The sequence below is a fragment of the Gadus macrocephalus genome, chromosome 4, assembly GCF_031168955.1.
Source record: "Gadus macrocephalus chromosome 4, ASM3116895v1".
Taxonomy (NCBI): Eukaryota; Metazoa; Chordata; class Actinopteri; order Gadiformes; family Gadidae; genus Gadus; species Gadus macrocephalus.
The window spans coordinates 9,499,697-9,512,196 of record NC_082385.1 but is presented as its reverse complement, the minus strand read 5'-3'; the positions used below and the strand labels follow the sequence as shown (position 1 = coordinate 9,512,196).

Below are 12,500 nucleotides of genomic sequence, written 5' to 3'. Positions count from 1 at the left end.
CGATGACGTCGCCTCGTCCAGAGAGCGATAAGTAGCTGTTGGGAGTTAGCGGTCGTCGGTTAGAGAGGGGCTGGGTTGTGCTGAGGATTCCAGAGAGAGGCCCTGGTTGGCTGAGGACGGAGTCTGGGTTTGAGCGGCCCCGGTGGGCTCAGCCGTCTGGGACTTTCCCCGTTCCGTCCCCCTCCTTCTCAGGGGGATCCAAGAGTGTTGGGACTGCGTGAGCTTCCAACCTCTGATGTCATGTGAACATAGCAGCTTAGCCTCCATGCAAGATGTTGCAATTCTAATCACAACAATCTTTGTCTGTTTGTCTGTCTGTCTGTCCGTTCTTCCCGTGTGTCCGTGTTTCCTCCCACAGGGTATTAAGACCCTGCTCCAGAGGTGAGTCATCCTGTGGAGGGCGGGGCGGGGGTAGGGGTTTGGGGGTTCAATTCTCCTCCAGCCGAGAATTTCCTCTCATCTAAAGATCTGTGTGTTTGCTGTTCTTGGCAGGCCGCATGTGAAGTTTGAGAGGCCCGTGCTCACGCCGCCCAGCCTGTGTGAGGGCCGCTTTGCCGGGCCCCTGCAGTATCGAGTGTGGAAGTCTCTCAAAGGGAGTCTGTACCCAGGTACTGCTGCACACTTGCAAAGACACTAGCCTGTCTGAGACACTAGCCTGTCTGAGACACTAGCCTGTCTGAGACACTAGCCCGTCTGAGAGACTAGCCCCCATCTGAGAGACTAGCCCCCCGTCTGAGACCCTAGCCCCCCGTATGAGACCTTAGCCCCCCGTCTGAGACACTGACCCCCCGTCTGAGACCTTAGCCCCCCGTCTGAGACACTGACCCCTCGTCTGAGACCCTAGCCCCCCGTCTGAGACACTAGCCCCCCGTCTGAGACACTGACCCCCGTCTGAGACCCTAGCCCCCCGTCTGAGACCCTAGCCCCCCGTCTGAGACCCTAGCCCCCCGTCTGAGACACTGACCCCCCGTCTGAGACACAAGCCCCCTGTCTGAGACACTAGCCCATATGAGGCACTAGCCAAACTTAGTCACCAGCCCGTCTAACATCGTCTGTTTTAATAACAATTCTTTCCTCCGCTGTGCGTCTGTGTTTCTGTCCAATCCAGTCCCCGCCGCCATCACCTTCAACGCTAGCACGGCCAACCCGTGGCTCAGCCTGACGTCCTCGCTGACGTGCGTCCGCTACCAGACGTTCAACCGCGCCATACAGGACAACCCGCACCGCTTCAACGCCGCGCTCTCTCTGCTGGGCAGCCAGGGCTTCACACACGGGCGCCACTACTGGGAGGTGGAGGTGCACAGCAGCGCCGTGTGGACGGTGGGCGTGGCCCGGGAGTCCGTGGACCGCAAGGGCGTCATCAAGGCGCTGCCCGCCAACGGCTTCTGGACGCTGTCGCTGTCGTACGGCGTGCAGTACATGGCGGGCACGTCGCCGCCCAGCGTGCTGGCGCTGGAGGAGCCGCTGGCGCGCGTTGCCGTCTACCTGGACTACAAGCGCGGTCTGGTGTCCTTCTACAACGCCGAGAGCATGACCCACCTGTACACGTTCCGGGAGCGCTTCGCCGAAACACTGTACCCGTACTTCAACCTGGGCTTCCTGGACAAGGTGCACGAGAACGAACCGCTTAAGGTGTTCGTGCCGAAGATCTGAGGTCAGTGCTGAATATGTGAAGTCGGTGACCGGTTTGGGGGGAAGGGGGGACGAGGGTGCCTGGTGTTTGGTGGTGGAAATGTGACCCGAGAATGGAAGGTTTATAGAGTAGGTTATGTGTGTATGTTTGACAACGTAAATTTACAGCAATGTGAAAAAAAGACATGTAACAAATGGTGAACATGTGCCGTATCTCGGACCAAATACTAGTGAATAACTTAACTAGTAATATTCTTCTGATAAAGAGAAAGTCTATAGCAATATTTGTGTTCTTATGACCTTTTATTCGATTTTTGGTAATGTTTCAAACATTACTGAATCACAGACATGTTTACTGGGTCGCTTATAAACAACAGAAGTTTTAACATTTGAATGCCATTATATTATATATTATTATTACCACCAATTCACGATTAAAAAATAGTCAGCGCTTGAGTGGCATGAGAGCGAGACTGTGATAAAATATATTTTTGGAATAGTTGGTTAATCAGTTCCAAGCTATTGGACCTTGAATGAAGAGTTTCTCTGAGGTCAGCTGAACATGAGGACATTCATTAACTTAGAGGTTCAAACATGTTTCGAAGACCTGGAGGTCTCATTGCACCACTTACTTGATTAAAGACGGACAAGGACTTGAAAGACAGATCAGCACGACAAAATCTCAATTGACCCTGTATGAAGTCTTACCTTCCAACCTTCTAAATGTTTTTTCCAGGGAATACTAATCATGTATATTACAGATTCAATAAAAAATGTCTCAATGAAAAATAAAATAACAAATAAAGTCAGAATATGTAATATCTATTTCTATATGCGGTCCTCCAGTGTAAATGAAACAAGATACTTGAAGAAGATCAACTCCAATACAAATTGCATTGAAGACAACGGATGCCTTCAGAACAAAGGTCTCAGTCTGAAACAAACTACAAGCAATAAATACACTACAACATCACAACCATAAATACCACGCTGCCGCATATAAATACACTCTACAACATCCTTACCACACACACACACAACTCTGTCACGCATCGATCCACTCGTAAGGAGTGGGTTTGAGTTCAGTCTCAAATCCAGTCTTCCATGGCCAAACAATGGTTTAAACCTCTGCACACGCGTGGCGTTGCGATCATGCATTCGCTTGACGTCCCTGTTTGTCAGGAGTCGTGTCACCCCCTTTGGTTCTGCAGTCACTGGCTGTCGTGTAACATGTCCTGGAACTTGGTGCTGCTGTAGCGCAGGTGGAAGCCCTTCTTGTTGACGCTGTCGTCTGAACGGAAGAGCAAGACGATCGTGTCGCCCGCCGAATACACTTCTTCTGGCGGCTGGGGAAAGGGAAGTAGTGAGTTCAAAGACAGCACGGTTAGGCTCCACGTTTATGTATAGTCATACATTAGAGCTCTAAGGACGACTGTTATGACACATGGCTTATTTAAAGAGTATTGAATGTCCTTGTTTAAGCTAGCCTGCAGTATTTCCGTTGACTACTTTCTTTAGTTTTCTCTGCTTTGAACTCTGAGACCACTTTTTCCTGATGTCAGGGAGTCTGACATCAGGAAATATGTAGTTTGCATATTTTCTTTGAGACAACGGGGGTGGAGGGGTTCATTTCTATTTTCCATCACCTCTTGAGTAGATAGCAAGAAGGGTTATTCCCCAATTGGAACAATGGTGTGTTTTCTATGGTTTTGGCCTACATGGAAATGACTCATCTATTGTTAAAGAATTCATACAGCAGGCAGAGGCCAGTGTTGAGGGTCATTCCTTTTTCATGAGAAAAACACATGCATTTTTCCACCAACAACAACAACCACAACAACAACAAGAGCATTTCAAGATGGCCACCTCACCCCGTTACCGCAGTACCGGCCGAGCCTCGGGGCGTTGAGGTCAGCGCCGTCGTAGAGCTCGACGTAGTCGTAGCCGCAGTCCGTCTCCTCCTCCGTCTCGAAGAGGAGGAACTCTACCTCCACCCCGTAGCCCTTCTCCGCCCACACCACCCAGTGGCAGTCGACGCCGGGCGGGTAGTTGTCGCCGAACTGTGCGTGTGAGTACAGGTCTCTGGCCTGGACCTCGGCTCTGAGGGCCCCGCCGCAATCTGGGGACGCGAGACCACGGAATGAGAGACGGGTCGGGACTGCGGAGGTCATAAAAAGAAAAAATAACACAAGGAATGCGGCCCGGGCAGAAAAACACACATAATTGATATTCTGCTCGACTGTTTTGTCTAAAGTTAGTTTGAAATGTGGAGAAACACATACTGTCCCACACAGTATAGCATTTACTGTGGAAACGTATATTTTGCACGCACACTGTAGCAGACAGCGTAGCATTATGTGTGGAGACGTATATTTTGCAAACACTAAGCACACGGTATAGTATTGACAAACAGATCATTCCTGTCCATCTGTCTTTTCTTTCACAGGGGGTTTGACAGTGAGTTCAGATAAACTCTGTTTGTCTCCTTTCCTTGATGCCTACCTGTGTATTTCTCCTTCCCTTGATGCCTACCAGTTGATGGCTCCTTCCCTTGAAGCCTACCTGTTGATGTCTCCTTCCCTTGACACCTACCTGATGATGTCTCCTTCCCTTGATAACTACATGTTGATGTCTCCTTCCCTTGACACCTACCTGATGATGTCTCCTTCCCTTGATAACTACATGTTGACATCTCCTTCCCTTGATGCCTACCTGTTGATGTATCCTTCCCTTGATGCCTACCTGTGCTATGGGAGAGCTCAAAGCCCCTCTTCTGGACTGAGTTATCAGAGTAAAAGCGCAGGAACATCTGGTTGCCGCTTGAGATGAGAGGGGGGGGCTTCGTGGCGCCGCAGAAACGTCCTAAACTGGGCGCACGGGCGTCTTCTCCGTCGTGGATTTGGAGATGATCGTAGACGCACTCCAGGTGAGCCTCCATGTCAAGCTCATTAAAAGCCTGAAAATTATGATGGAGGATTATAAACTAAAGGTAACTTTAAGGAGCTAAAAAGGTAGAGAAATGTCATCTTACATTTGAGCTAGCCTCCCATTTTTAGGGTAGACTCGGTTGGGAGATAATAGAGAGCAGGAAAGGCAGAGCTTTCATTTTTCTCTAAACTGTCTGCAGCTGGCTTGAAATCGCAGACGTTGCATATTCTACCTTTATTCAATCGTATAGATTTACATAAGAAATAGCGCCCTCTGGCGGCCAACATACTATTTTAATCCTGTGGCCCGGTAGGGTGGCCAGAGACCAGGTGCAGGCCTTCTGGCTGGGGTAGGTGTCCGGCCAGTTGGGGCTGCTGAGGGTACCCGTCAAAGCGGTCACCATCTGGTCGCACCCCGCTGGAAACGTTCAAGCATGAATTTGAAGCCCCATCTCACAGGAGACCAAACGGATTGTTAGGAACTTCTGGTTCTCATTCAAGAATTCCTCCAGACTGACTTTTGTTCTCCTTGTCCCTTTGACGAACCCGATTTTATATAGCATCGTTAAATGTAGAATCTAAGGACAAAACTCAAATCAATTCAACCGCACAACGGTACCTGCCTTGCAGTCGTGCTTATTCCCGTGCAACACAAATCCTCTGCGGCAGCGACAGATGTAGCTCCCGAAGGTGTTGACGCACTCCTGCTGGCAGCCCCCGTTCTCATGGGAGCACTCATCTTTATCTGCGCGGGGGGGGGGGGGGGGGGGAAACAGAAGCCTGCGTGTTATACAACACAACGCGACGCGTCATGTAAACATCGTGTTCCAATGTAAAACTTTACAGCATAAATTAGGCTTTGACTAAATAACAGCACATTTGCACACCGTCATCAGCCACCAGTGGAGCTTGTACAGCGACATGGTGCTCCTCCCTAAGTGCAACACCAACAGACTGAAGAACTCCATTGTCCCCGGTGCCATTAAACTGTGCAACACCTTATACTTGTTTTCAACTCTTATTCTATTTGTAACATCCATCCATCCATCCATCCATCCATCCATCCATCCATCCATCCATCCATCCATCCATCCATCCATCCATCCATCCATCCATCCATCCATCCATCCATCTGTCATTTTTTGACACCTGTAAAGCTGCCGCTACACGTCTTGTTGTGCACTCACCAGAGAAGAAGCGGGCCTGGAAGCCGGCCTTGGCCACGGTGTTGTCGGACCTGAACTCCACCCTCAGGTTGTTGAGCGTGGAGGTGATCCTCCCCGGCGTGTCCGACCCACAGTACCTCCCGTGGAGCCTGGAGTCGGCCGGGCTCCGGCCACTGCTGACCTCCACGTAGTCATACTTACAGACCTGCAGGGAGCCAACGGACCGGGTCAGAACCCTGTTCACCTCCACCGGGTCAGAACCCTGCTCACCTCCACCGGGTCAGAACCCTGTTCACCTCCACCGGGTCAGAACCCTGTTCACCTCCACCGGGTCAGAACCCTGCTCACCTCCACCGGGTCAGAACCCTGTTCACCTCCACCGGGTCAGAACCCTGCTCACCTCCACCGGGTCAGAACCCTGTTCACCTCCACCGGGTCAGAACCCTGCTCACCTCCACCGGGTCAGAACCCTGCTCACCTCCACCGGGTCAGAACCCTGTTCACCTCCACCGGGTCAGAACCCTGCTCACCTCCACCGGGTCAGAACCCTGCTCACCTCCACCGGGTCAGAACCCTGTTCACTACCAACCGGTCATACTTACAGACCTTCTGGGAGCCAACACACTGGTGCAGCACCCTTAGTTGAACACCCTGAGAAACCACTCAACCCCCCCCCGCCCCCATCATCCAGCCATCATTCATATATCATCCATCAATCATCCATCCATCAATCATCTATCCATCCATCATTTATCCATTAATCCATCAACCATCATTCATTCGTCATCCAGCCATCATCCCCTATCCATCATCCATCGTGCAGGTGGTCGAGGTGCCACCACCTACATGGTTGCCTTCGGTCTCGAATGCATCGAAGACGAGCGTGATGCAGTACTGGGCCGGGGCCACCAGCTGCCAGACACAGTTCTTGTTGGGCGGGTACTCTCTGGGCCACCCAGGGGTGCTCAGGGAACCGTTCAGCTCTGTGATGAACCCACCGCAGGCCGCTGCTGGTAGGGACAGAGAGCTCTGTTTAGAGGTACTGGGTCCGACTTGTAGCTCAGATCTGAAACTGCACCTCATGGCTGGGACCTGATACATATATATAGAGTATTCTTTGCCGATTTCAAGAACCAGAAGTCAAACAACTAAATAATCAACTCACTATCTAACCGTCATCCATGAGAAGAACAAGCGAAATACTTTGCATGAATCAACTAAGGCTCACTAAATACAAAGAAGACGTTAGACCAATTTAAATGAATACAATGCATTGTACCTGATAGGTCTTGAAGATACATGTGATATCAAAGACTACAAGATTTGCATTCATTGTCAATATGGCCTGACTTTACAAATAATTTGTCCTCTTACTCCCTCTACTGGTAAAAGATAAACATTCAAGATGACACACACGAGCAAGAGCAAAGTGCAGAAAGGAGTGCGAGATCTGCTCCGTGAACTCACTCTCACAGCGGCGCCCGTCGGACAGCAGCTCGTACCCGGGGTCACAAGCGCACGTGTAGCTGCCCAGCGTGTTCAGACAGCGCTGCTCACAGCCGCCCCTGCCTGGTGCAGAACACTCGTCCGTCTCTGGGGACCGACATAGAGCAGGGGAGTGAGCGATTTATTCAGTATCGAAGTCAAGTCATTTTTTAATTGATGAATACTTGAATATGAATACTTACTAACCCTACTATTATTTATGTATTAATGTGTGTTTTCTTCATTTCCATTTTATGGCCGTTTTATTTCAACCTCATGGGATAAAAAAATAGCTCCTCGACAACAAGTGCTGGTTACTGAAATATCCAAACCTTTGAAAAAGGTGGCGGAAAAGCCAGCGTTGTTGACGGAGCCGTCGGACACGAACGTGATCCAGAGCTGGTTGGAGCTGCTCTGGAGGTCGGCAGGCTTGTCGCGGCCACAAAAGCGACCCAGCAGGGGGCTGCTGGCGGAACCGCCATCCCTCACATCCAGGTAGTCGTAGGAACAGCTGTCGTGGTTCTCAATCTGGCGGGGGGGTAGCCTATGTCACATTATATCTTCTCTGAAATACGAGCGGGGAGGGCAGGAATGTCTAGGGGGAGTATTTGACCCCCAGCCTGAAGGTTGTCGGTTTGAACAACACCATCTGCAGTATACCTTTGAAAAAGATGCCCAGGGAAAATGACCTGCTCATCCAATGTATAGCCCAAAACATAGCTTTAACTATAGTGTCGATAACCATCCGAATCTTAACACAAATATAATGTCACTTCTTTCTCAACTTTTTACCTCAAATGACCGGAAGGAGAGGCCCACACGGAAGTCTTGGGCTACGGTGATGATCCACACACATTCTTTGTTGGACAGATAGTCATCTGGATAGTTTGGGGACTGGATCCTTCCTGTGTCTTTCCTCACATCTCCTCCACAAATAGCTGCATGAATGCACACCGAAAGAGAAGGAGAGGATTAGTGGTCCGCCAGGTTAGGGTGAGTTAGGTTCTGTCTAGGTTAAGTAAGGTTCTAATATAACCTTTTTACACAGAGGTATCATCGTAGGAGAAACAGAGGTGTCACTCTTTACACTACTAGCTAAGATGAGTCCACTCGCCACGCTTGGTAAATAAAATGAGCAGACCCATAATTAGTGTTATGAGCGGCACCTGTGTTTGTCCTAGGATGACCCCTCTGTGGAAAGAGTCTGTTGGACCCCCAATGATAGCAGTGGTCAATCGTCTTGGTGGCTCTTGATGGAACCAGGTGTGTCAACACCTCGAAGAGTGACCAGCGACCAGATACCTTTGTAGACCGCTGAGAAGCCTTTTCCCAGCCAGTCGCTGCTGCTTCTGAACTCGATCCACAGACGACTGTCTGTAGAGACGATGGTTTCTGGAAGCGTGTCTCCACAGAAACGGCCTTTAAAAAAAAAGAAAGTAAATCCCCCAGTAAACTGAGATTATTAACCCCAGTAAAAGTAGATTATATCTTTTCTTTAGAAAACCTTCTAATGTATCTGTCTGCTACTATGGACTAGTGATTATCTGGAGAAGATCCACTTCTAATAATGTCTTGTGGTGAGAGACGTCCTACTCCTAAGATGCCCCCCGTGTAGAGACCTTTGAGGGGGGCTTTCTTCCAGAAGCCGTCCCGGACCTCAACGTAGTCGTACCGGCACAGGGGGCTTCTGAAGAGGTCCATGGCCGTGAAGTTCAGAACGATCTGCGAGGGACCGATCGTACAGGAAAGGGCCAGGGTTAGGGTTAGTGCTCGAGGGGTTTGCTGGGTAAGAGAGGAGTCATTTAGATCTTATGGTGTCTACCTTCTCCCCTGGTGTGACGGAGATCCTCCACACACAGTTGGAGTAGGGCGCGTAGCCGTTGGGGAACCCAGGAGAGGAGAGGTTCCCAGAGCTGTCCTGCAGACTATCTCCACACGCTGTGTACCGCCGATAGAGATGGGATGTTCAATTAAGTCATTGATTATTCTCATCGTTAATGGACTATTGTTACGATGTGGTGTCGATATGAAGTACAAGTAGTAACTGGTCATGTGGTGAGGTCTAGCATGTGAATAGTGTGTGTGTGTGTGTGTGTGTGTGTGTGTGTGTGTGTGTGTGTTCAAATCAGCAGGGAACAGTGAGTCGTTATTTGTCAGTAGAAAGTCATTGTGACGAACAATCACGGTGTCAAAACAATGTCTGAAGACCCAAGTCCACGCGTGAACACGTAGCTTACAGGTGCATTTATAAAGCTTGCGAGCTTGAGCGATGTCCCCCTGGCTGAGTCTGGTCCGCTGGCCAATGGGAGGCCTCGCTCCGCTGACATCATCACGAGGAACGATGGTGTCTAAGAACACACCCCTTTTAAGAAAAATCACACATGGCAGGACCTCATGAGAACCACACCGCAGATCCTCTCAACCTCCTACCACATAGGACCCTCACCCATTACGGCCTCCCCTCTCCTTACATCACTCCTCACCACTTGGACGATGAAGGATGAGAGGCCAAGGAAAGAGAGAAAAAAGGGTTGTGAAAGGTTGACGTTCATGATGCAGAAATAAAAAAGAAGAGGGTTAGCAAAGCTTTTTGAGGTAATCCCTGAGGTTCCCCACCGTGTCTTGAGATACATCATAAAGGTCCTGCAGAGTGGACGTCAATGAAGGCTGCCTGACAGCGATAAAACCACCACTTGGGAGTAGTTCTTAAAATTGTTTTAAGTACTGTCTGCACGAGGCTCATGAGCAGGCGTTCCAACCTGGAGAAGGTGTTCCGGGCGTAATGCATGATGCTGTCAAAGTCGTACTCTTCCCCCAGGGAGTCCACCTCGGCCGGCTCCATCTTCAGGAAGTTGTACTCCTGTCCTATGGAGGAAGGCGGAGTGAGAGACCGAATGATGGTTGAGGCATCGGCCGATACAACATTAGTGATGTGGAATCGGTTGATTAACTGTTAGAGAACCAATGGGAGCGATACTGAACATGGGCCTATTAGGTGTGCTAGGTTTCTGTCTATTAGGTTGCTCTCTATAAGGAGAGCTAAGGAGAAGGACTACACAGTGCCGGAACATGACCAATAGTTTAGAGCCTATACATTGCAAACAGAAATATTTCACTGACTTCATTTGGCTTTCGTGTCAATTAAGCCACATTTATCTGATTTAGCAAGGACTATACAAAGCAAAACAAAGAATACCCAACCACCAGACAATAATATATAAACTAATCTACGCAGCTCTCATAAGAGCTACGTACCCAACTATAACCTTTAAACACAGATATAAAAGGCTGGATTTCTGTAACGACTCATCCTAACCGGGCTATGAGACACAGCTTACCCGATTGGATGTTGTCCCTGACGATGCTGACGTGGTCGTCGCGGTCGGGCCGGGTGTGCTCGTGCCAGAAGCCGATCACGTGACCCAGCTCGTGGACAACGATGCCCAGCTTGTCGCAGTTCTTGCCTATGGAGACACCCTGAGGTCCTCCTCCTCTCTTCCCCACGTAGGAGCAACACCTGAGTAGACCAGAAGACGTCAGTATCACAGCAGATATCCTGTAGCTGTCATACAGACACAGACACAGACACAGACACAGACACAGACACAGAGACAGACACATACAGAGACAGACACAGACACAGACACAGATATAGACACAGACACAGAGACAGAGACAGACACAGAGACAGACACAGATACAGAGACAGACACAGACACAGATACAGATACAGACACAGACACAGATATAGATATAGATATAGATACAGACACAGATATAGATACAGACATGACACAGACACAGAGACACAGATATAGATACAGATATAGCTACAGACATGACACAGACACAGAGACAGAGACAGACACAGGTACAGAGACAGACACAGACACAGATACAGACACAGACACAGATATAGATACAGACACAGAGACAGAGACAGACACAGACACAGACACAGATACAGATACAGACACAGATATAGATACAGATATAGATACAGACATGACACAGACACAGAGATAGACGCAGATACAAACGCAGACACAGATATAGACCTAGACACATACAGACACAGATAAAGACAAAGACACACACTTTGACGACTTTTCGTGTTGATCCCAGAGTTTTGTTGACCACGGAGGAAATGGTTTAAAGTTCAGTAACATCTTTTTTGATGGTGATGATTATATTTATTAAACAGTGTATAGAAGGAATAGGTCCATTGAGTTAAGTGTATAAAATGGTGTTAAAGGAGTGACATTATGCCACCAGGGATTAGCCATTACAAAAAAGATCGACTGTTTCCTGTGTTTTAGTGCGTCCTGAGTGTCCACCTAGATGGATAGAAAAGCAACGTATGCAGTCCACTGGGTAGTCTGGTAGACTGATCTATCCAGCATACATCTAGTTGGACACTCCCACTTGTGATGTCACTAAACTGCAGGAAAAGGCATTATAAAACCTGGTGGTATAATATCACCCCTTTCAGGCGAACTCATCTATCAATGTAACGTTGGATGGAACCTGCACTTCGTCACTTTGCTGTATAGTAGATTGAAATGTAATAATCTCAGGTGGGGAATTTGGGAACACAGTGTGAGAGGTCTAACATCAGATAGAAAACACATTCATGAAGTGAACATCTCTTCCAATCATGAATCATTTCAACCAGAGAGAAAGTATCCATCGCATTTAAAAGGATTTTTTTTATGCATTCACTCTATCTGCAGTACAAAACATATGATATTCTCGGTGCATAGTGCCCGTGTGATGCCTGATGAGCGTGCACGTGACTCACCCACAGGGTCGGTAGGTGAACACGATGTAGCTCTCCTCGCCAGACCTCTCGATGAACGTCACGCACGTGTGCCTCTCCCAGTGTCGCATGGCCTGTCGGAATATGGCTCGCTGGCTGCCTGTAAGGTAGAGGCAGGCAGTCTATAAGTGGTAGTAGTAAGGAGTAGAGTTGTAAGTACTAGATGTTACTTTCCCCGAAACACAGAATTAGCTACAGATTGTTGTTTCTGGCAAAAGAACACCGCTCTTCCTCACATCCACTTCCTCCCATCCTCCTCACCGAATACTCCTCAAATCCCAACATCCTCTTCCTCACATCTTTATTCTCACATCCTTCTCCCCACATTTTCCTCCTCACATCTTCCTCCTCACATAATCTTCCTCACATCCCCCTCCTCACATCCTCCTCACAACCTCTTCCTCGCATCTTCCTCCTCAAATCCTCTTCGTCCCATCCCCTTCCCACACCCTCTTCCTCACATCCCCCTCC

At 49.0% G+C, this 12,500-nt stretch overlaps 2 protein-coding genes across 2 annotated transcripts in view; one reads left to right on the top strand and one right to left on the bottom strand.

Annotated features, from left to right (window-relative positions):
• Positions 1 to 1,859, top strand: part of trim69 (tripartite motif containing 69) — a 5,134-nt gene extending 3,275 nt beyond the window's left edge. The window contains exons 4-6 of the mRNA XM_060050067.1: positions 359 to 381; positions 493 to 608; positions 1,109 to 1,859. Coding sequence (XP_059906050.1) covers positions 359 to 381; positions 493 to 608; positions 1,109 to 1,653 — 684 coding nt within the window. The 3' untranslated portion in view covers positions 1,654 to 1,859. The remainder of the gene's footprint in view (positions 1 to 358; positions 382 to 492; positions 609 to 1,108) is intronic.
• A 71-nt stretch (positions 1,860 to 1,930) lies between these two features.
• Positions 1,931 to 12,500, bottom strand: part of LOC132454852 (bone morphogenetic protein 1-like) — a 16,313-nt gene continuing 5,743 nt past the window's right edge. The window contains exons 4-20 of the mRNA XM_060048401.1: positions 12,012 to 12,129; positions 10,549 to 10,727; positions 9,970 to 10,075; positions 9,448 to 9,572; positions 9,033 to 9,148; positions 8,830 to 8,932; positions 8,513 to 8,629; positions 8,003 to 8,148; positions 7,543 to 7,738; positions 7,193 to 7,318; positions 6,572 to 6,732; positions 5,747 to 5,930; positions 5,179 to 5,304; positions 4,850 to 4,977; positions 4,375 to 4,588; positions 3,504 to 3,751; positions 1,931 to 2,978 (exon numbers count right to left, since the gene is read on the bottom strand). Coding sequence (XP_059904384.1) covers positions 2,844 to 2,978; positions 3,504 to 3,751; positions 4,375 to 4,588; positions 4,850 to 4,977; positions 5,179 to 5,304; positions 5,747 to 5,930; positions 6,572 to 6,732; positions 7,193 to 7,318; positions 7,543 to 7,738; positions 8,003 to 8,148; positions 8,513 to 8,629; positions 8,830 to 8,932; positions 9,033 to 9,148; positions 9,448 to 9,572; positions 9,970 to 10,075; positions 10,549 to 10,727; positions 12,012 to 12,129 — 2,528 coding nt within the window. The 3' untranslated portion in view covers positions 1,931 to 2,843. The remainder of the gene's footprint in view (positions 2,979 to 3,503; positions 3,752 to 4,374; positions 4,589 to 4,849; positions 4,978 to 5,178; positions 5,305 to 5,746; positions 5,931 to 6,571; positions 6,733 to 7,192; positions 7,319 to 7,542; positions 7,739 to 8,002; positions 8,149 to 8,512; positions 8,630 to 8,829; positions 8,933 to 9,032; positions 9,149 to 9,447; positions 9,573 to 9,969; positions 10,076 to 10,548; positions 10,728 to 12,011; positions 12,130 to 12,500) is intronic.